Raw genomic sequence first — 22,456 nt, forward strand, 5'->3', positions numbered from 1 at the left:
CACCCCTAACATTCTTATTTAAAAACCAGTAAGGAAACCACAAGCAAATTTGTTTTCTGTGTTTTGATGGCTTTCTTGCACCACTCTATACTTTTATTCAGCAAGGATGTGTTAATTTGAACAACTGATAAAGACATTTCTATTAATGCTATTAAATTCTAATTTTACAATATTACGGTATTTTTGACCAAATACATTCAGCCTTAGTGAGCATAAGAGGCTTTGTTCAAAGTCATTAAAAATCTTACTGACCCTAAATATAATATTGCATATTTCTGCATTATGCATACTTTTCTAAGCTTTTATGCTCCTTTGTTAAGACAACATGTGCAAATAAGAATGTTTGAGCAAAGACCATGAGGGTCATTGCAGATACTTCCAAGTGTCATTTATTTACATTGCCACTGAGAGCACGAACAAACATTAACTGTCTACTCTTACTTTAAAGCCTGCCATTTGCTTCTGTCAGTTACCAAGACCACCTGTATTATCATTAAGAGGAATGCTGGCCCATCACAAAGCTGGCAAATGATTCAAACGCTTTTCAGTACAGCATTTACCACAACATAATATTATGGACCAGATGGGATATACTTGTTCTGTTAGGAGCTGACTGATTTATCAAGGATAAAATAAAACTGCAAGGAAAACTAATAAAATGCTTAAAAGTACAGTTTATTTATTTGTGCACTAAACAAAAAAAATCAATATATCACTGCCCAAAGTGTTTTGCAGGGCACCAAGTCAGTGTAAAACATGTTTAACTGGAACATTTTTTCATGTAGTTCCATGAAGTTGGTAGATGCTATAGTAAAGTGGCACATAAAAGTACCATGGTACTACCATGTTTTTGTACATGCACCATGGTAATATAATGATATTTTTAATTAAGTACCTTGTAATTATCACAGTGTGTGAATACCACCTGATACAGTCAGTATTTGTGCAATGAAAATCCATAAAAAACCTGTTTGCAACAACATTAATCTGAATCAAGTATAACAGTTTTTGTATGTGTGTGGCACTTTAACAAATAGTTGCATTACAGATTTTTTTTTTTGGCAAAACATAATATAAATGTACTCAACATTTGGTAGAAAAACAAAGGCACTAGTATTTCCACATTTGGTGAATATTTCCAGTGGCAAAAATCTTCATAACACTTAATTTATAAAAATAAATGTTTTTTTTAAACTAGTAGTATAAAACTAGTGTACAGCAGGCTGTAAAATACTTCAAGAAAACACCATATTTGTGTTTTAAAGCTGTAACAGAGAGATGAGGTTGAAATGTGTGGTAGACTGTAGAAGATCCGTAAATGTAGCATGAAACTGCACATTAAAAACACAAAGGGGGGAAAAAAAATGTCCAAATTTATCTGAATCACACAAATACATGTACAGTACACTTGGTGTACAATATGACACAGGAAAAAAAAAGATATTTCTTGTTTTTAGTTCACAAATTATCAAAGATCTTCATATATTTGCTAATATCAATAGATGTTGTGCTGGCTTTTATCATTCTTTTAGCATGTAACCGGGCTAAAGAAATAGTTCACCAAAAAATGAAAACAGACGCTCTGTTTTGGCTTCAGAACACTTAGAATATACTGCACAAGATAGACTACATTTATGATATTTTTAGAGTATTTTTCACCCTTTTGAAGCATCCATTCATTGTTATTGAATGGAAAAATGGCACAGTCTTCAAAACTTTCTCCTTTTGTGTTTCATGGAAGAAAGTCATTCATATGACTTGAGAACGACACGCGGGTGAATATATGATTACAGAATTTTAATTTTGCAGTGAGTTATCCCTTTAAGAAACCATGTCCTTAATATAAAAATACTTTTACCACGTAGAATTCTACCTATCAAGAATATAAGTAGTCAGCTGGAGATTCACGTAATCTTGCGTGTTAAAAGCCAGAACTAAAATAAAACAAACTGACAGAAATGGTGGAACATATGCCAATCTATTGGCTGATGTCAACTCATCAGAAAATATGGCCTTTTTATTTCTTTGCTATGTGGTTCTGTCAGCAAAACCAGCAGCAAACAATGGCAGCTTTGTAAAAGCCCATTAATAAACTCAGTAACTTAATCTGACCTATAAAACTCGCCTCTATAAAAGCATAGGCATTAAAATCAGCAAGTCCAGTGGGATGTTTTGGAGAAAATTGTCAGTAGTACCCCAAAACAAAATGTGCTCGCAGTTCTGACGTCCAGAATTATAGATCGGTAGTGTTTAGTCTAGTCTTCAAAGTCTCTGTTTCCTCAAGCACCCTACTTTTCCTCTCCAGTCCAGTGTAGGAACAAACAAGCATGTCTCTGTGGATGTTTAGTGGTGGTAGTATGGATGAAACAGTCTCTCAGGGGCACAGATGCTAAGCGCTGAATGTGTGTGAAGCAGTAACCGGGGGAAACGGGAGGTAAAATATGCCACAAAGCCATCAGGGACTTCACCGAGAGCTATCTGAACCTCTGATGGGAGTTCATGGTAATGATGTTTCTGTTGAAAAACATTAGAAGAGAGGTTAGGATATATTATATAATATTATATTAGAGCAATGTGAATTGTTTTTTGTGATTACTGACTGTTGTATGCAGTAGAAACACATTGAAGTTCTAAACACTTACTTTATTTCTCATTGCTCTAAGTAGGTCTCTCACAGAGTTTCCTTTATATGTACGAAATTTTCTAAGATCTGCCAGATGTAAAAAGGTTTATATTAGACATGCAAATTTATTGACACGAATAAACACGAACTGAAAATTGTTCTTTTCATCTACAGTGGGTATGGAAAGTATTCAGACCCCCTTACATTTTTCACTCTTTGTTATATTGCAGCCATTTGCTAAAATCATTTAAGTTCATTTTTTTGTACACACAGCACCCCATATTGACAGAAAAACACAGAATTGTTGACATTTTTGCAGATTTAATAAAAAAGAAAAACTGAAATATCACATGGTCCTAAGTATTCAGACCCTTTGCTCAGTATTTAGTAGAAGCACCCTTTTGATCTAATACAGCCATGAGTCTTTTTGGGAAAGATGCAACAAGTTTTTCACACCTGGATTTGAGGATCCTCTGCCATTCCTCCTTGCAGATCCTCTCCAGTTCTGTCAGGTTGGATGGTAAACGTTGGTGGACAGCCATTTTTAGGTCTCTCCAGAGATGCTCGATTGGGTTTAAGTCAGGGCTCTGGCTGGGCCATTCAAGAACAGTCACGGAGTTGTTGTGAAGCCACTCCTTCGTTATTTTAGCTGTGTGATTAGGGTCATTGTCTTGTTGGAAGGTAAACCTTCGGCCCAGTCTGAGGTCCTGAGCACTCTGGAGAAGGTTTTCGTCCAGGATATCCTGTACTTGGCCGCATTCATCTTTCCCTCGATTGCAACCAGTCGTCCTGTCCCTGCAGCTGAAAAACACCCCCACAGCATGATGCTGCCACCACCATGCTTCACTGTTGGGACTGTATTGGACAGGTGATGAGCAGTGCCTGGTTTTCTCCACACATACCGCTTAGAATTAAGGCCAAAAAGTTCTATCTTGGTCTCATCAGACCAGAGAATCTTATTTCTCACCATCTTGGAGTCCTTCAGGCGGGCTTTCATGTGTCTTGCACTGAGGAGAGGCTTCCGTCGGGCCACTATGCCATAAAGCCCCGACTGGTGGAGGGCTGCAGTGATGGTTGACTTTCTACAACTTTCTCCCATCTCCCGACTGCATCTCTGGAGCTCAGCCACAGTGATCTTTGGGTTCTTCTTTACCTTTCTCACCAAGGCTCTTCTCCCCCTATAGCTCAGTTTGGCCGGACGGCCAGCTCTAGGAAGGGTTCTGGTCGTCCCAAACGTCTTCCATTTAAGAATTATGGAGACCACTGTGCTTTTAGGAACCTTAAGTGCAGCAGAAATTTTTTTGTAACCATGGCCAGATCTGTGCCTTGCCACAATTCTCTCTCTGAGCTCTTCAGGCAGTTCCTTTGACCTCATGATTCTCATTTGCTCTGACATGCACTGTGAGCTGTAAGGTCTTATATAGACAGGTGTGTGGCTCTCCTAATCAAGTCCAGTCAGTATAATCAAACACAGCTGGACTCAAATGAAGGTGTAGAACCATCTCAAGGATGATCAGAAGAAATAGACAGCACCTGAGTTAAATATATGAGTGTCACAGCAAAGGGTCTGAATACTTTTGGACCAAGTGATATTTCAGTTTTTCTTTTTTAATAAATCTGCAAAAATATCAACAATTCTGTGTTTTTCTGTCAATATGGGGTGCTGTGTGTACATTGAGGAAAAAAAAAAGAACTTAAATGATTTTAGCAAATGGCTGCAATATAACAAAGAGTGAAAAAATTTAAGGGGGTCTGAATACTTTCTGTACCCACTGTACAACATCAAAAATTCCACATTTTATTGAATATTTCTATAAATTTCTTACCAGCCTGCAGTGGTGCTGATATGTGCATCCTCCAGTTGGTTCTTACGACAAACCTGCCTGAGTTCTCCAGACGGGCCACTATAGTGCTATCAGCTGGCTCCTTCTCTATTCTGTCACTGACATCCTATAGCCAAAGAATGAATTCACTTTCTCACTATACACTTCAATTTAACATGCTTCACTGAACACACACAAGCACACACCTGAAAGAACTGCAGTTGTTTCTCTGGACTCCAGAAGAAGGGATGTTTGAGGATAGACGCTGCTGAAGGACGGGACTCTGGCTCTGCACTGATCATCTGCTCAATCAGATCTCTGCCAATCACGTCCTCTACAAACACCAAAATAGCCATTAAACAATTAAAGGGATAGTTCACCCAAAAATAAAAATTCTGTAATCATTTACTCACCCACATGTTGCTCCAAACCTGTATGAATTTCTTTCTTCTGTTAAACACAAAAGAAGATATTCTGAAGAATGATGGTAACCAGAGAGTTGAAGGTAGTCATTGACTTCCATAGTATTTTTTTTCCTACTATGGAAGTCAGTGGCTACCAACATTTTTTAAAATATCTTCTTATTAGAAGAAAGAAACTCATACAGGTTTGGAACAACTTGAGGGTGAGTAAATGATGACAGAATGCACACAAATAAATTAAACATTTTTTTTACCTAATAAATACCTAAAATTGATCAATAATATTTTGAAAACACAAAATTTGTATTCATTGACAAGGTTGGGTTGCACTTTATTTTACAGTATGTGCACTTTCAATGTACTTACAGTGTACTTACCAAGAAAGTACTGAATAACATAAGGTAACTACATGGGTTAAGATCAGGTTCAGGGGTAATACCTTGTTACTACCTGGTTATTGCAATTATTACAAATAGTATGTACATGCGAAACAGGACTGTAAAATAAAGTGCTACCCAAGGCTGATTTTAGAATTGATTTATTGAAGGGGTCCTACTTTGCTTTTTTACATTTTCAACTTTCTTTAGTGTGTAATGTTGCTGTTAAGCATGAAAAAGTTCTGCAAAGTTACAAAGCACAAAGTCCACTTCAAAGGGAGTTATTCTCTATATCAGTGCGCACTGTTTCTGAACTCCTTGAAATGCCTCAATTGTAGTTTCTTGAGTTTTCTTCCAGGAACAAACACATCACAATATTCCTCATTTAAATAATTCCCTCCCAAATAAACACAAATAACAGGGTGAGACCTGGTTGAGTTGCATTAGTAGTGTGTTGAAACTCACAGTTATGGTAAAGGCATGATATTTCCAAAACAAGCTCAAAGTGGTTGACCAATCAAAACACACTGGTCCAGCTGACCAATCAGAGCACACTATGCTTTTTGGAAGGAGGGGGTTCAAAGAGACTGGAACTAAACTAACCTGCATCCTAATGTGCATACTATCCAACCTACCTGCCCTGATTAGTATTGAAAATTACTAATATCACATACTATTTAGGATGGATAGTATGCGCATTGAGTGTTACTGACAGACTGCTAAGAGAAGTGCTGCAACAATGTAAAATATGTAAAAATAAGTTGAAAAATCAAGCATGAAAATCTATTCTAGTAGACCCCAAAAACAAAATCAAGACTTTGAAAAAGGGCATAATAGGTCCCCTTTAAAAGCCACTTGTTAGTCAGCCAAACAACACAGTTGTTAGTTGATGCCAATAATTTTAAAATAATCAAATAATTGGCCGATTGTTCAGATGTATAATCAAATTCTTCAAAGCCAATTGTTAGAAGAAAAAACATACAAACAAGTCATTTCTACTGATGTGACTTTTTGTGTGACATTTAGCAGTTTATAAGAGTTTCTAAACAAAGCTGGAAGCACTTCTGAAACAAAGAGCACACATACATATACAAGCATGCACACAAACCATGTATATCCTCCATAAAGTGGTCGAGGTTATAGACTCCAGAGAGGATATTAGCTTGACGCCGCAGAGTGTCACCAAATGGATGCTGTCCTTTGGACGTCACATAGTAAAACACACATCCTGCAGAAAATATATCCACTGCACTCGTCTAAAGAGAGAAAATAAAGGGGAATAAGAAACAATGCAATGAATTACAATGTAATATATGAATATATCTTATTTTGAATCTGACTTAGTTTTTAAAATTCAGTACACCACAGTATCTGTTTTTCAAACTCAACTAAACTGACGTGTGTGTTTGTATGCATGTGTACTGGCAATCGTACAGGGTTCCCTTTCTGTGCATTTATGAGTAATTCAGGGGCAATCCAGCCTTCGGTTCCTGGTATCCCAGAGCGTAGGCTGAAACTATGGCGACCATCTGGAAGCTTCTTACACAAGCCGAAATCTGAGATCACTGCCCGGACTCGACCCAGTGCCCCCGGGAGTGAGAGCAAAATATTCCGTGGCTTTAAATCCCTGTGAACTGAGAACGAGAGGGTCACGTAATTATAAATGACAGTGGGTTGCATATATGCCGTCATCATCCAGTTACTCGTTTAATAATAAACATCAGTGCAATGCAATACCACCATGTGCAACTATGATGCATTTTTATGTAGTTACAGGAAGGAATCGTTGCTATGACAACAGTGACTCACCTATGTTGAGGGAGTGAAGGTGACTGAGGCCACACATTGTCTGGTCCAGCAGGGACACTGGGTTCAGGCTTGAGTAAGGACAGCTTGGGTCCTCCACATACTACATACAAAAACAGAAAAACCCCAATCAGAGTGCATGGAAACAGATCAGTTGAGATTAAACAGCTGAAAATACTGCTGATTATACAGATGAAATTGAATACTGAAACTGTGATTAATTATACAGTTAGTAAATAGAGAATACAGTATACTGTTGTGTTAGTAGTGGGGAAAATCTAATTTTTTCCTCTATCACTATTTTTTCTGGGGTTTTTAGAAGAAATATTGAAATCCTAAATTTTTTTTTTAAATTAAGCATTTTGTATATTTGTCAGAGAATGCTTCTTGAAATACAAGTCCCTTTAAGGCAAGTCATTTCACTTGGCGGCCATCTCTGAAATGCCTCTTGGACAGCTATTTCAGTCATTCAAGTGCAGCTCTTATCACTTTGAATGGGGAAACTTCTCAAATTTAAATTCTCCAAATCTGTTCACCGAGCTTATGATTAAATTTAATATTTGAAATCACCAATGAAATCAGGCTGGACCAGCCAATGCTCATGTGAAGTCCTAAGCGTGCATCTCAGAACTAAAGGCAGCACCAGTGATGCAATGACTTTACCAATTGGCAATTGGTTGATTTATTTAGAAATTTGGACTTATTCTGCCATATTGTGCATTGCCTTTTATGCCATTCATACTAATGTGGCTGCCTTTGAAGCATGCATTTCAAGGTAGGAAGGCATCAAGGCATGTCCAAATCCAATGTTAGCTTCACTTTCTGTCGTCTGAGATACCTTCATCTGATCAATTTTTGAAGGCAGCATAGCTGTTTCCTTTGCTGCCTTTGATATCCCACAATCCTATGCTTTCTATTCTGTGAAAGCTGAGCTAAAAAAAATAAAGATGGCATCTGAAAGTTGCAGTTGGCGGTCCATTTGTGTGTACATTTTTGACCAACATTTTTTAACCATTTTGACCAACGTTTTCCACTTTTGATGTTATTTCTAGCAAGAAATTACTGTTGTACTAATTAAATATTTGCTTAATTATCACCAAAGCTCGCTCTATACTGCTGTAGATCATTAAACCATTACGCTGCCTCAGAAATCAGTTTTGTGAGTTACTTTCATGTGCAAATGAGGCAACAAGTCAGCTGCCTAAGTTTTCAGATACAGCCTTTGACAGACAGCCTTAGTATATCTGAAGTCTTTAATATAAGTGCATTTTTTCCATATGTAGATCATTTTAAGCACAAATCTTACTAGTTTAATTTTATTTCCTACTTGCTGCAAGTTTTTGTTATTTAGGCTATTGTTAACAAACTATTAAAGCAATTGTTTTTTGTTAATTAAAATAAAATAAAATACAAATATTGGATGAGAAACTTCAACTTAAAACAAACTTTAATAAAAAATGTTGCCTTGCACACTAAATAAAATAAGTATTACAATTATTAAAACTGAAATAAAGATAAAGCTAAATAGAAATATATATATATATATATATATATATATATATATATATATATATATATATATATATATATATATATTAAAAAACAGTGAAAAGTGGAAGACAAAAAGATTAGAATCACCATTCATTGAATCCATCATTCTATGAACACACACACTCATTGAAACACACCTGCTGGAGTGTGGCGGCACACAGCTCTATGGCAATGTAAGTGAACTGTCTGTCCCGCTCTGTGCAGAAGTAACGGATGACGTTGGGATGCTCGTCTGATTCGCGGAGGAGCTGAACCTCTCGCTCTGCAAACTCTACACACTCTGGAAGGATACGCTTCACCGCCACACGCCGACCGTCAAAATGACCCCTGTGTGCACAACACCAGTGAACAGCCAACCAACCAAACCAGTAAACAAAAAAACATGGTGTTACCTGGTTGCCTAATCCTAACCCCACACCTAACCCAAAATTTACCTACACTCAGGGGGGTAATAATCTGGCGGGGGGCAGAATACGGCAAAACACCGGCAGACTTTTGTTAACAAATAAATGTAAATCGCTCGCTCCAGGAAACATGGAGAACGAGGAAACATTGTTAATTTACATATACTACTGACATTGCAACAATACAAAGTGAGTTGAAAGTTGGCAAAGTTACACTTTAACTTCACAACACAGCATAAGCAAACTAGTATCATAATCCATGAAAACCCACCGGAACACAAAGGTTCCCTCCGTCCCATGGCCCAACACCTCAGCAGGACTGAAAGAGATTTTACCAACTTCCACAACGTCAGGATGTTCATCTGAAGAATATGAACAAACAAATTATAATGCTATGCAATGGGGAAAGAACTAAGAAATGATAAACCTGACATTTTTTAAACATAATTAAAAAACACAATTACCTAAAATAAGCATTATAGTGAATAACATATAGGTTTGTTAATTAAATAAACTGCTTATGTAGATGAATAGAAAAAAACAAACAATAGGCCTCACTCATGAATACAGGCAGAACAAATGTGTTGTGTAAATTATTTGTAAAATCCTTCTTTAAAAAAAATCATTCCTATAATCAGCAACAATTTAGCTATAACAATAGCTTTACAGCTGGGATTTAATTGTATTTACACAGAAATTTGTTTTTGTGTTTCATTAATGAGGCTCAGTAGAATAGATTCCGTACTCTGTGATTGGCTGGCTGTCGTTATTGGGGCGGAGTCTTTGCTTGAGAATGGCTTTGTTTGATTGGATGCAACAGAACTAGTCTTCTCTGAATTGCTGTTGTTGCTGTAAGATGATGTTGAGTGTGGAGTGTTGGGTTCTGTGGGAGCGCTCTGATTGGTCAGCCCGGGCAGAAGGTTGGAGTCTACTGGCTCTTCGGTTCTCTGGGATATTTTGACAGGCTGATCAAAAAGAGAGCAACAAACAGTTTTTATGTTTATTTTTTTAAAGTCTAATTGCTAATATATATATATAATCAATGTATAGGTCTGTTATATATACTGTATATGATATATATATATATATATATATATATATATATATATATATATATATATATATATATATATATATATATATATATATATATATTTATATCACTGACACTGATACCAATTAATTCAAAATACACTCTCTAAATCTATTACTCACCCTTTTGTGTGTTAGCAGGAAGGCAATCCATGCTCCCAGCAGCAGTGTCACCACCAGCACGGTCATAGGGTCAGAGGTCAAGGAGTCTGGCAACACGGGGGAAGAGCTGGTCTTTGTTACTGGCGGCAACTGTAAACAAAAAATGACAAGTTTGTGCTTGGCAGTTCAGAATGCTTGCAATTTCATCATGCATGAGATTTTTAACGGCTTACAACCACTTATGTAGTTGCTATAGACACTATCATCTGAATCTCAATTTATTTCACAAATTATTTCAGAACTATGTAAGATTTTCTGTGAAATAACTTAAAATTCAGTCTTTTTTCTCCAAAGCTATCATATGTCTTCCGAAGACTTGGAATAAAGTTGCATAGATTACTTTTATGATACTTTTAAATTGTCCTTTTTTAATGTTTTCTGGAAAACAGCATTGTGAACATTATGCAAAATATCATTGTATGTGTTTGTATGTGAATGTGAAACATAACGCACACACTAACATAGTTGTTCATGTTCCGAACAACACGAGGGTGAATAAATGACTCGTCATATTTTATTTTTATTTTTAAGTGAACTACCCCTTTAAGAGTGTGTGTGGAATTATGCATTGGACTCACTGGGTGAGAGGCAGAGCGGAAAGAAGAACCAGAACCTCGAGGTGGGATGACATCACCAGAGCGCTGCAGGTTCTCTGGGAAATCTCTCAACATGGTGGTGTGAGCCACAGGAGGGACTTCATGGTGACCTACACACACACACACACACGTTTTATGTTTAAGTTTTCATGTTTTATGGTGACATTCCATATACATAATGTTTTTTTATACTATACAAACTGTATATTCTTTCCCCTAACCCTAAACCTAACCATCACAGAAAACTTTCTGCATTTTTACTTTTTCAGAAAACATAATTTACTATGATTTATGAGCTGTTTTCTTCATGGGGACCAAAAAATGTCCCAAGGTCGAGGATTTCGGATATTGCCATCTTTCTAGGGACATTTTGTCCCCATAACATAGGATATACCTGAACCACACACACACGTACAGTCCAAGCAACATGCATAAATGTAATAAAAGATACTTTGAATTGGTTGAATGAACATTAAGAAATGCTCTTTCTTTAACAATTTAATTTTGTTTTGTTAACTACATTTTTGAACATATAATATAATACAATATAATAATGTTTTTAAGATGATTTTTGTCATGTATCTCTTCACAAAATAATCTGCCCAGCCCAATGGTTTTAAAAGAGGTTTAAGTAGGTTCAGAGGTAAGAATATTAACCTCAGTCCTGAAACTACTGAACTAGAATTTAACCTGTGGGTGTTACAGCATTGTATATGCATGTATCTTGAAGTACACACATTTTAGTATGTAAGTCAGTGTCTATGCATATATAAAATTAAACACATTGTGTGTTCAAGTGTACGATTGGCCGTACCAATCAGCAGCCACTGATTCTGCAGGGAGGTGCTGCTTCCTGGTGGATATTTCACATCAGTGCTGGGCGTGATCTCACACTCGGGCCGCCCATTACCCATTGTGACGCCAGCTGTGATTGGCCCCTCAATGCGCGCAAGAGTGAGACCTTTTGGCTGCCATGGAAACAAAATAAGGTTAATCAGAAGGAAGATTTACTATTGGTTTTGAAAAAATGGATAGCTGAACTTACCACTATTGCAACACCTTGATGCACAAGGGAGGTAGAAGCATACAGATGAGAGTCCGTCTTGCCAACATAGAGAGTAGGACTACCAAAAAAAAGCACACACAATTACATAATTATATTAAAGGGGACCTATTATGCCCTGTTCCAAAGTCTTGATTTTGTTTATGGGGCCAACTACAATAGGTTTTCATGCTTGAATGTTCAAAAAACATTCACATATTTTGCATTGTTGCTCTCTTCCCAGGCCCTGTCCCAAATGACACACTTTATGTGCACTTGTGGTCTTGTGGACTTACAATGGACTCACAAGACCGTAGAGTGTTCCATTTGTCATTTTAGGTTTCAGAAGTGTTTTATTTTTGGGTGACCTGTCCCTTTAAATAAATGGGATTTAAAAAACTATTATAAGATTGTCTTACACTAGCTGAGTCTTAGTGCTGTGGCTCTCTTTTGTGAACTGATAGGCCCACTTCATGGTGTGGGACTGTGTGTTTTCGGCAGTGAAGGTCAGGTAACGCAGGGTTTCTGTTGCAACTGTCATGTGAGGAGCTCGCCGCAGACTGTCCTGACTCCATAAGTAGAATCCTGCCACTGGAGAATCAAACTTCTGCATCCACAAGACCTCACCAGAGTCCCGATCCACCGTAACCACCAGACCGTCCCCACTCGATGCAAAGTGTGACATCTCTGTGATACACAGACAAACGCAACCATAAGGAACTCGAAAAACACCCCAAATATACTCATATGCATTCACATGGCTTGTTAAATCTGTGCATGTGTGGTGAGGAACCTACTGTATTCATATTTCTTGTCATCATAGAGAGGAGCCGAGTAGTCGTTATAGGTGGCATTCCAGCGGAGTTCCTGAGTCTTCGTGTCATACATGGTGATCATATATTCTGCAGACATACGTGCATCACATGAGTTTGGGTCAGTGAGATTTTTGTATGTTTTTGAAAAGAAGTCTCTAATGCTCACCAAAGTATAGTAAAAACAGTAATATTATTACAATTTACAATAATTATTTTCTATTTTAATATACAACCCCATTTTTAGAAAAGTTGGGATTTTTTGTAAAATGCAGTAAAATCTGTGATTTGTTAATTCTCTTGAACCTTTTCCTCATTTAACTGACAAAAGTACAAAGAAAAGATTTGCAGTGGTTTCACTCACCAACATTCTGATTTTGATGTCTGCAACACACTCCAAAAAAGTTGGGGTTGTATTTTCAAATGTAATTTATTCCTGTGATGCAAAGCTGAATTTTCAGTATCATTACTCCAGTCTTCAGTGTCACATGATCCTTCAGAAATCATTCTAATATGCTGATCTGCTGCTCAAGAAACATTCAATTTGTACAATTGTACAAAATTTTTGTGTACAATATTTTTTTTCAGGATTATTTGATGAATAGAAAGTTCAAAAGAACAGTGTTTATCTGAAATCTAATCTTTTGTAACATTATAAATGTCTTTACTGCCACTTTTGATTGATTTAATGCATCCTTGCTGAATAAAAGTATTCATTTATTTAATTTCTTTAAAAAAAAATAAAAATAAAAATTCTTACTGACCCCAAACTTTTGAACGGTAGTGTATAATGCTACAGAAGCTTTGTATTTCAGATAAATGCTGTTCTTTTGAACTTTCTATTCATCAAGGAATCCTGAAAAAAAAAGTACACAACTGTTTTCAACATTGAAAATAATCATAAATGTTTATTAAGCAGCAAATAATCATAATAGAATGATTTCTGAAGGATCATGTGACACTGAAGACTGGAGTAACAATGCTGAAAATTCAGCTTTGCATCACAGGAATAAATTACTTTGTCAAATATATTTAAATAGTACACATATATTTTAAATTGTAATAATATTTCACAATATTACTGTTTTTACTGTATTTTTAATTAAATAAATGTAGCCTTGGTGAGCAGACGAAACTTCTTTTAAAAACATTAAAAATCTCAGTGGTTCCAAACTTTTGGACTGTACTGTATATATATATATATATATCTTTAAAAATATATGTGCCATGTCAGAATGACTCAGGTGTATATAAAGGAATCTAATGTGCAAAGGGACACACATAGACAGGCATGAGTGTGCTGAGTTATAAGACAAGGTTCATGTGCCTGTGTTCGGACCTGTGCGACCAATGTACAGCAGAGGAGCAGATGGGCATATGGAGTCTGAGGAGGAGGTGCTCAGACTTGTCTGTTTTTCACCTGTCTGAGGATCAACCACAAACCATGTGTCCTGTTTTTTACCTGCAAATGTACACAGTACAATAAATGAGAGTAATTTTCACAAGTTTCACATTTTATGAACATGCCATCATGGTTCCCAGACCACTTAATATTATCAAGTCTATGCAAACACTCTAAGAAAGCGAATCTAGCCTATTAAATCGCTCAGGAAAATTAAAAGTATGTCCATGACTTTTAAGCTTTTATTAATTTTCATGACTTTTAGAAAATCACATTGAGCCCATGGGAATTCTTCACTACAGATATCAAACACTGATTTCACCATAAAACATTACAAACATGTAAGACGTTACCCGTGTAGAGCACTCCATCAGAGCTCCTGCAGGGAGAAGACTGGACCAATTCTGGAATAGTGAACGGCAGTTTCTGCAGAGAAGATTTATATAAATGACATGAGCTGTAACTGCCTCAAACACAATCGCAGCACATTCGCTGCCCGTGACACTCACCATCAGACCCTCTTTGCGCTTGCCTCCTAGAACATACAGACTGCCATCATTGGGATCCGGTAAAAAGCCTGGCCTACAAGAGTTGAACATTAAATGAAAATACAGATTACAAGTTGGATCCTGAAAATGAGCATTACATACCAGAATGGAGTCAGATCTGAATGCAGGATTTTAAAGCAATGCCTAAATTTGTACTTGGCTTTTGGTAACATTATCTAATAGCCTGCACAGTATGGAAGCTTGTTTCCACCATTAAATAAAAAATAAAAAAGTTAATTGCGACTTTTTATCGCACAATTATGACTTTTTCTCTCACAATTGCGAGTTTATATTTCGCCGTTCTGACTTTATAATGCACAATTGTGAATTTATATCTCACAGTTCTGACTTTATAACTCGCAATTGTGAGTTTATATCACGCAATTTTGAGAAAAAAGTCGGAATTGAGAGATAAAAAGTCGCAATTATACCTTTTTTATTTTTTATTCAGTGGAGGAAACAAGCTTCCATACTTAGGCTATATAATTGGAAAAGTGATTACAATTTGATGAAAGACTACAAAGATAAAAAAAATGATTATGAATAATATTGATCAATGAAACGATCACAAGATCAGGAACAAGCAATAATAAAGTAATCAGGATCAGTTTTGATTTAATCACATGCACATACACTACTGTTCAAATGTTTGGGGTCAGAAAGGTGGTATTTTTTTATTTTTTGAAAGAAACTGATTCTTCTATTCAGCATGGACACATTAAATTGATCAAAAATGACAGAAAAGACATTTATAATGTTACAAAAGATTTCTATTTTAAATAAATGCTGTTCTTTTGAACTCTCTATTCATTAAAAGGAAAAACAAATCCTGGAAAAAACTTTGGTTGGTTTCCACAAAACAATTTAAGCAGCACAAGTGTTTTCAACTGTTTATTTAATTAAGCATATTAGAATGATTTCTGAAGGATCATGTGACACTGAAGACTGGAGTAATGGCGCTGAAAATTCAGCTTTGCATCACAGGAATAAATTACATCTTAAAATATATTAAAGTAGAAAACAGTTATTTAAAATTGCAATAATATCTCACAATATTTTGCTGTATTTTTGATCAAATAAATGCCGCCTTGGTGAGCATTAGAGATATATATTAAATAATTCCAAAAGATTCCAAACTTATGAATGGTAGTGTATGTTCATCTCGATTCTGAATCTGTTAAACACTTACTCTTGGAAATATGTAGGAACCTGTATGATGGGATCTAGGGGAGAGAGGGTGAAATGGTTATTGGAAGATGTTTGACAGATATTCAATTACACTACTTTTAAAAATGTCAAATATGTCATGTTTGTAACAACGAAAAGCTTTTTTTGATGCCACAATACAGCACTGCTAACACTTTTTATAATGCACATATACACACACCTTCCTTCAGTGTCCATTTGATGTCTCCTGTCTGTTTACTGATGGCATGCAGACTTCCATCCAGTGTAGAAACAAAGAGCAGAGACTCCGGGAGTGAGACTGAACTTCCTCCCTCACACTGAAAGAGAAACACCTGCAGATATTAGACTATTTAAAACTAAATGCTACCTGATATGTAGCCGGAAATACCCATAATGTGTGTTCTCTTGAGAGTGAGTGTGTTGAGAGTGAGGGCTGTTTTAAAACTCATTTAACTTTAAATCTAACAATGTCAACATGTCTGTAAGAGTTAGCTTTAGGTGGGGGGTATAGTAAATGTCATTATTTAAAACCATTGTGTCCATAAGAGGTCCTGATAGCTTTAGAGCTTTGTGTGTGTTTGTGTTAGAGAACACGGTTAACAGACAACAACTATTAACCAGGATATCCTTCTTCACAGTCGTTAACACCACTCCTATATTTACCAAAAAAACTGCCTGGCATTATACAGCTGAGAAGGTGTGGACGGGCAACTATGAAAGAGTCAAAATCACTCACTTTTTCTTTTCTTTTTTTTGCCCTGGTTCTGAATAACATCATAAAATTTTTTTGAACCTTCACATATCCATTTCTCACACAAAATCCATGTTCTCTCACAAACATTCTTCCAGTAACATTTATAGAACATTTGATCAAAGTTACCTAGTCTTAGTAATATTCCCAAAACGTTAGCACAAAAACATTAAAGGGATAGTTCACCCAAAAATGAAAATTTGATGTTTATCTGCTTACCCCCAGGGCATCCAAGATGTAGGTGACTTTTTTTCTTCAGTCGAACGCAAATTATGATTTTTAACTGCAACCATTGCCGTCTGTCAGTCAAATAATAGCAGTGGATGGGAACTTCAACTATAACAGTAAATAAAACTTGCTTAGACAAATCAAAATTAAACCCTGCGGCTCGTGACGACACATTAATGTCCTAAGAGACGAAACGATCGGTTTGTGCGAGAAACCGAACAGTATTTATATAATTTTTTACCTCTAATACACCACTATGTCCAACTTCGTTCAGCTTCCTGTTAGTGAGGTCAAAAAACGCGTTGTGATGACGGAAGTGATGTCTCGCCCATATACTTCAATGATCGCAAGACATCACTTCCGTTGTCAGAGCGCGATCAGACCTCACTAGTTGAACGAAGTTGGACATAGTGGCGTATTAGAGGTAAAAAATTATATAAATACTGTTTGGTTTCTCGCACAAACCGATCGTTTCGTTTCTTAGGACATCAATGTGCCGTCACGAGCCGCAGGGTTTAATTTTGATTTGTCTATGGAAGTTTTTTCGACTCTTATTGTTCAAGTTCCCAATCACTGCTATTATTTGACTGACAGACGGCAGCGGTTGCAGTTAAAAATCATAATTTGCGTTCGACTGAAAGTCCTCTACATCTTGGATGCACTGGGGGTAAGCAGATAAACATCAAATTTTCATTTTTGGGTGAACTATCCCTTTAACGATCCGAGTCATGGAATAATTTATCCTGAAACATTTCAGTTGGATGTTCGTCTAACGTTTGTTTAAATGTTACTACTTGCTTCAGAATGTTCAGAGAACATTTAAAAAAGTAGCATTCTCATTATGTTTGCAAAATTCTAAAATGGAATGTTCCCTTAAGATTTGTATAACGAAAGAAAAACATTTTTAGAACGTTTCAAAAACTGGTTGTTTTGAAAATTCGGATTTAATGTCTTCATAACTTAGCAGGAAAGTTAGCAAAACGTTCTCAGAACATATTTTTGTTATTTGGGTAATGACGTTGACTGTGTAGAACTTGGAAAAACATTATATAAAAGGTATCAAATTTACTTTTAGGAGGACGTTATTAAGCTGTTATTTCATTAATGCATACAAAAGTTATGTATTTGAGCCAAGGGGATACAATATTTTGGTTGCACTTTATTTACAGTACGTGTATTTACAGTGTAGGCCGAAAGTACTGTGAAATATAAGTTAAGGGTAGGTTCAGCGTTAGTAGGCTACCTAGTTATTACACAGTTACTATAATAAGTACATAGTATGTGTAACAGGACTGTAAAATAAAGTGCTACCAATATTTTACATTTTGAATGATTCATCATGAGGGCGCAAAGAACAGTGATATTTACTCAAGTCAAACTAAGCCTGAAGCTCTGCCTACAAATATGATAACACGTGGGGGAGTAAGTGATTAAAAGAAATTATCATATCATACCACCTAACTTAACCCTGACCACTCTTTTTCACCCACACATGATAGCAACTCTTGTTATAATAACACACATGCACCCGCTCTGGGAACAATGCATAATGGATTGCGCGAGCTCTCCAGTACAAGCCTATTAAGCGCGCTCCCATGCAGGTCTCGTGCTCAGATCCGGGTAATACGACACTATTGTAAGAACACAAACTGAAATGAGTTTAAAAAGCCTACTATAGTTTCCAACTTCTTCCAAACTTGTTGCTTGGATCACTCACACAATGTCCGATTCACGAAATGAATCCTTCTCTTGAACTGATTACCGGTATTTTTAATGATCCGATCGAAACGATTCATAAATCGTTTGTAAATCACTCGACTGTGAGGGTAAACCGTGAGGTAGTTATAATGTCAGGGGAAAAATAATAATAGTGATATTACTATTATTTAATTTTACTTTTCATTATCAATACCATTACACAAAAAAAAAAAAAATGCCATAGTTACAGCAAATATTATTTCAGAAAACCTATTAGATGCAATCTACAGTACCTAATCGAAAACATAATTATAAAAAACAACAATATCACTACAAAATGAACATTAAAAAGCAGCGCAAGACTTCTAGGGACACTTTTGAGTGAATAATAACTAAAGAGTGAATGAGGTTTGTGAACCGATTCGTTCAAACGAACCGTCCGAGTGAACCGATTCGCCAACATGATTCTGACTGAAACACATTTCATATTATTAATAATAATAATTATTATTATTATTTTATTATAATTATAATAAGAACAACAACAATAATAAGCTCTTTCTGATTCTGATTTATTTGCTTATTCTTTTGAATTATTTCCAGGAACCCCCTGAAGCACCCCGCCTCTGCGTACCCAAAAATAGATCAACACATATCACTGTCCCCGTGCATTCCCTATGGTGACCAGCAACATAAAGTGGTAAACATGAGAAACATTTTCCCGTTTTTACCTGTGACACGATCCCAGCCAAGCCAAGCAACAACGGCAGCAGCAGCATCTGTCTCCAGTCCATCATTCTCTCCCTAAATCTGGTTAAAATCGCGGCGTGTTCTCGGTCCGTGTCAGTAAATATAACTTACACTAAGGTCGAACGGGTTCCAAACTCCTGCAGCAAAACACCATTATCACATAGTGTCGGAAAAACCTCACAGCGACATACTCAATCACTTACAGTTCTGTTACGGTTCAGCATAAGTCTGTAACATGCCAAACAACCGATCCTATAATAAAATAACAAATATTGCACATTTCCGCGTTGGGACGGAACTGGTGATGTCACTCAAATCAAACAGCATACAGTAAAAAAAACTAGAAGGCACGGCCATGTTTGTTTGATTGACAGCGCGTTTGACCAATGGCGTCTCGCTGCGGTCAGCTGAAAGGCGGAGTTTCGAGAAAACTGGATGTCACTTTAAAACACGTGGAACAATAACAGTTTGGCCCTGACAATTGATGACAACAGGCCTCTTCTGTCTACTTTTTCTTTTCCTTTCGAAGTTCAACATAGAATATTCTCTCTGCTTATTAAGTGGGCAAAAGAAAAGTATTGATCGTTTTATTTTATGCAATTTTAGTGCAATCGGACCTAACAATGTTTATTACCTCATGTATAGAATTAAGAACATGGAACATGTATGACATATTTTGTTTAGTCTGTTTTCTCAATTTTATCATTTAAAGCATAAGAATAATAGAGATACTGGTAACATAAAACTGAATTCAATGCAACCTAGAGCTATATTAAGTAATAATAATAATTTATATATGATTTCTGTATAGACACATACATAATTTGTATATAATTTATACCTTAATGGAACATTAAACAGTAAAACACTTATAAAACAATTAATTAAAACAAGGATGTAAAAAAAGGTAGGCTAACATACAAAATATAAAACTATTATTATGACCAACAAATTCTGTAATTACAACATGTAAAACTTTTAAAATACTTAAATGTGTTTTAATAAAATTTGACAAATTGCCTTAAAGGATTAGTTCACTTTCAAATTAAAATTTCCGGATAATTTACTCACCCCCATGTCATCCAAGATGTTCATGTCCTTCTTTCTTCAGTCGAAAAGAAATTAAGGTTTTTGATAAAAAAATTCCAGGATTTTTCTCCTTATAGTGGACTTCAGTGGAGTCCAAATGGTTGAAGGTCAAAATTACAGTTTCAGTGCAGCTTCAAAGCGTTGTACATGATCCCAGATGAGGAATAAGGGTCTTATCTAGAGAAACCATCACTCATTTTCTAAAAACAAAATTAAAATTGTATACGTTTTAACCATAAACCATCTTTTCTTCTTCTTCTCTATTTGAATTCCAGCAGTGTAGACACTGCTAAGTCTATTACTGCCCTCCACAGGTCAAAGTTTTGAACTAAATTGTCATATACAATATGCTAGAGCAAGTATATAACAATTAGTTCAAACTCTGACCTGTGGAGGGCAGTAATACACTTAGCAGTGTCTATACTGCTGGAATTCTAATAGAGAAGAAGAAGAAGAGCAGTTCAAACCGCTCCCTATCCACTATATAGTCCACTATATCGGGTGCCAGCCATTTTGTAGTAGTTGTAGCCATTTTCCGAATTCTGAGTGAACGACTTCATTCCCTACATTCGTTCACTACTTTATACCCACAATTCTCTCTGATTTCGAGTGTACATTCGATTTACACTTGCTGAAGCACTATTTCCCAAAATCGAATTTTTTTAACCTTTTTTTTTTTTCTTCACTACTTGAATACAACCTACTAAAATGTAGGGGAACATTATTATATAGATGAATAAAAGAAATGAAATTATATTACATTAATAAAAATATTATTTTTATTATTAAAATATTATGTAGGCATTAAATCAATTTAATGTGTTTTACTAACAGCAGTGTGTTTTAATAATTTGATGATAATTTAGTGGATGATTTAAAAAAAATCGTTAATCATAGGTAGCGTATTTCAATCATAACAGTCGAAAGTAAGGTCGAACTGAAGAAAGAAAGACATGAATATCTTTGATGAGTAAATTATCAGGAAATTTTAATTTGAAAGTGAACTAATCCTTTAAAATTGCTGAAAATATACTCATATCCGACGAACTTTGCTGCCCCCTTGTGTATGATTTTTAATGTGAAGGCCACTAAATTGAAACAATTTAAACTCAAGACAGCTACATATTTTTATACTACTCGTTAAAATGCGAGATATTATCAAACAAAATAACTGCTTATATTGCACTAATATAAAAAATTGTTAATACTTTTGTCTTAAAACCACAAACAAGCTATCAAATCGCTCCTAATTTCATTGCTTTTGTAGTTAATGAGCTTTATGACAGTATCTATGACAATGGAAAAAAAATTTGAAATCATTGAGAACATTTAGACTGTAAGTATATAAACAACAAAAATTGGAAACGCTTCACGATTGTGCGTGTCATCCTTGCGCAGGGGAACCATGCTAATCTTCTCTGTATCGTTCCAATTTTAGTACATGTGCTGCCGAGACAGCACAATAATTAAATGAGGAACGCCTTAATTAATAGCTCCGATAATGGGTGTTAATGCACTTGACGGTAGTCAAAATGTGAAGACGAAATTAAGCATAATTTATACTTAACAATTACACAACAAGTTGGTTATGTCGTAGAGTTGTTTATGAGAAATCTTGAGCATATTTAAAAATACTACAAACTTCACTACTGTTGTAATAATCATTCTGGAACATATGCAAAATCCTTGCGTTCTTGCGGAATGATTGGCCTTCTTGTTGACGTAATGCCCCGCCCCCTCAGTGTTGGACGGGGAATATCAGGGAATTGTCAAATTAAAAATGAATAAGTTGTTGTTTTTATGTAGTTATATCATTGTTTAGTGCATACGATATTTAGAAAACCAAATTATTTTTTATATTAATTCGATCACGTCTCTTATTTTGAACTATTGTAAAATTGACCGTTCAACTTTGTAATCATGCTATTTTCTCATTCCATATCAGTGATAAACTGTTTAATTCTTTCTCGTTTATTATATTTTATCAGTAGCCTGTATATAAATGCTGGCCATCCAGGACTTTTATAGAGCGGATGTAGGATTTACAATGGAACCGGAAATACACTTACGTGCACAAAAATTTTGCGCGAAA

General features: G+C 35.8%; 1 protein-coding gene and 1 non-coding gene across 2 annotated transcripts; both read right to left on the bottom strand.

Annotated features, from left to right (window-relative positions):
* Positions 1-695: 695 nt before the first annotated feature.
* Positions 696-19,573, bottom strand: ern2 (endoplasmic reticulum to nucleus signaling 2). The gene is made up of 22 exons (XM_067402827.1): positions 19,257-19,573; positions 16,048-16,165; positions 15,850-15,883; positions 14,622-14,694; positions 14,466-14,538; positions 14,050-14,172; positions 12,696-12,800; positions 12,318-12,585; positions 11,902-11,980; positions 11,671-11,824; positions 10,839-10,966; positions 10,222-10,350; positions 9,752-9,971; positions 9,278-9,368; positions 8,740-8,929; positions 7,055-7,154; positions 6,680-6,879; positions 6,354-6,501; positions 4,653-4,780; positions 4,450-4,573; positions 2,643-2,710; positions 696-2,514 (listed from the first exon to the last, which is right to left on the bottom strand). The coding sequence occupies exons 1-22, from the start codon at positions 19,320-19,322 to the stop codon at positions 2,344-2,346; spliced, it is 2,790 nt and encodes a 929-aa protein (XP_067258928.1). The 5' UTR covers positions 19,323-19,573; the 3' UTR covers positions 696-2,343.
* Positions 19,574-21,717: 2,144 nt separating this feature from the next.
* Positions 21,718-21,825, bottom strand: LOC137033217 (U6 spliceosomal RNA). Its single transcript, XR_010896839.1, has one exon. It is a non-coding gene; the product is annotated as a U6 spliceosomal RNA (small nuclear RNA).
* Positions 21,826-22,456: the final 631 nt, after the last annotated feature.

The sequence above is a fragment of the Chanodichthys erythropterus genome, chromosome 12 (genome assembly GCF_024489055.1).
Source record: "Chanodichthys erythropterus isolate Z2021 chromosome 12, ASM2448905v1, whole genome shotgun sequence".
Classification (NCBI taxonomy): Eukaryota; Metazoa; Chordata; class Actinopteri; order Cypriniformes; family Xenocyprididae; genus Chanodichthys; species Chanodichthys erythropterus.

Bases quoted from the DNA above. Each gene is read 5' to 3' on its own strand.
- ern2 (XM_067402827.1), bottom strand. From the start codon at position 19,322: ATGATGGACTGGAGACAGATGCTGCTGCTGCCGTTGTTGCTTGGCTTG. The intron at 14,695-15,849 runs GTAAGTGTTTAA...CAACTCTTGTAG, and splicing joins GTTCCTACATATTTCCAAGA to GCCAGGCTTTTTACCGGATC. The intron at 4,574-4,652 runs GTGTGTGCTTGT...CTTTGGCTATAG, and splicing joins AACAACTGCAGTTCTTTCAG to GATGTCAGTGACAGAATAGA.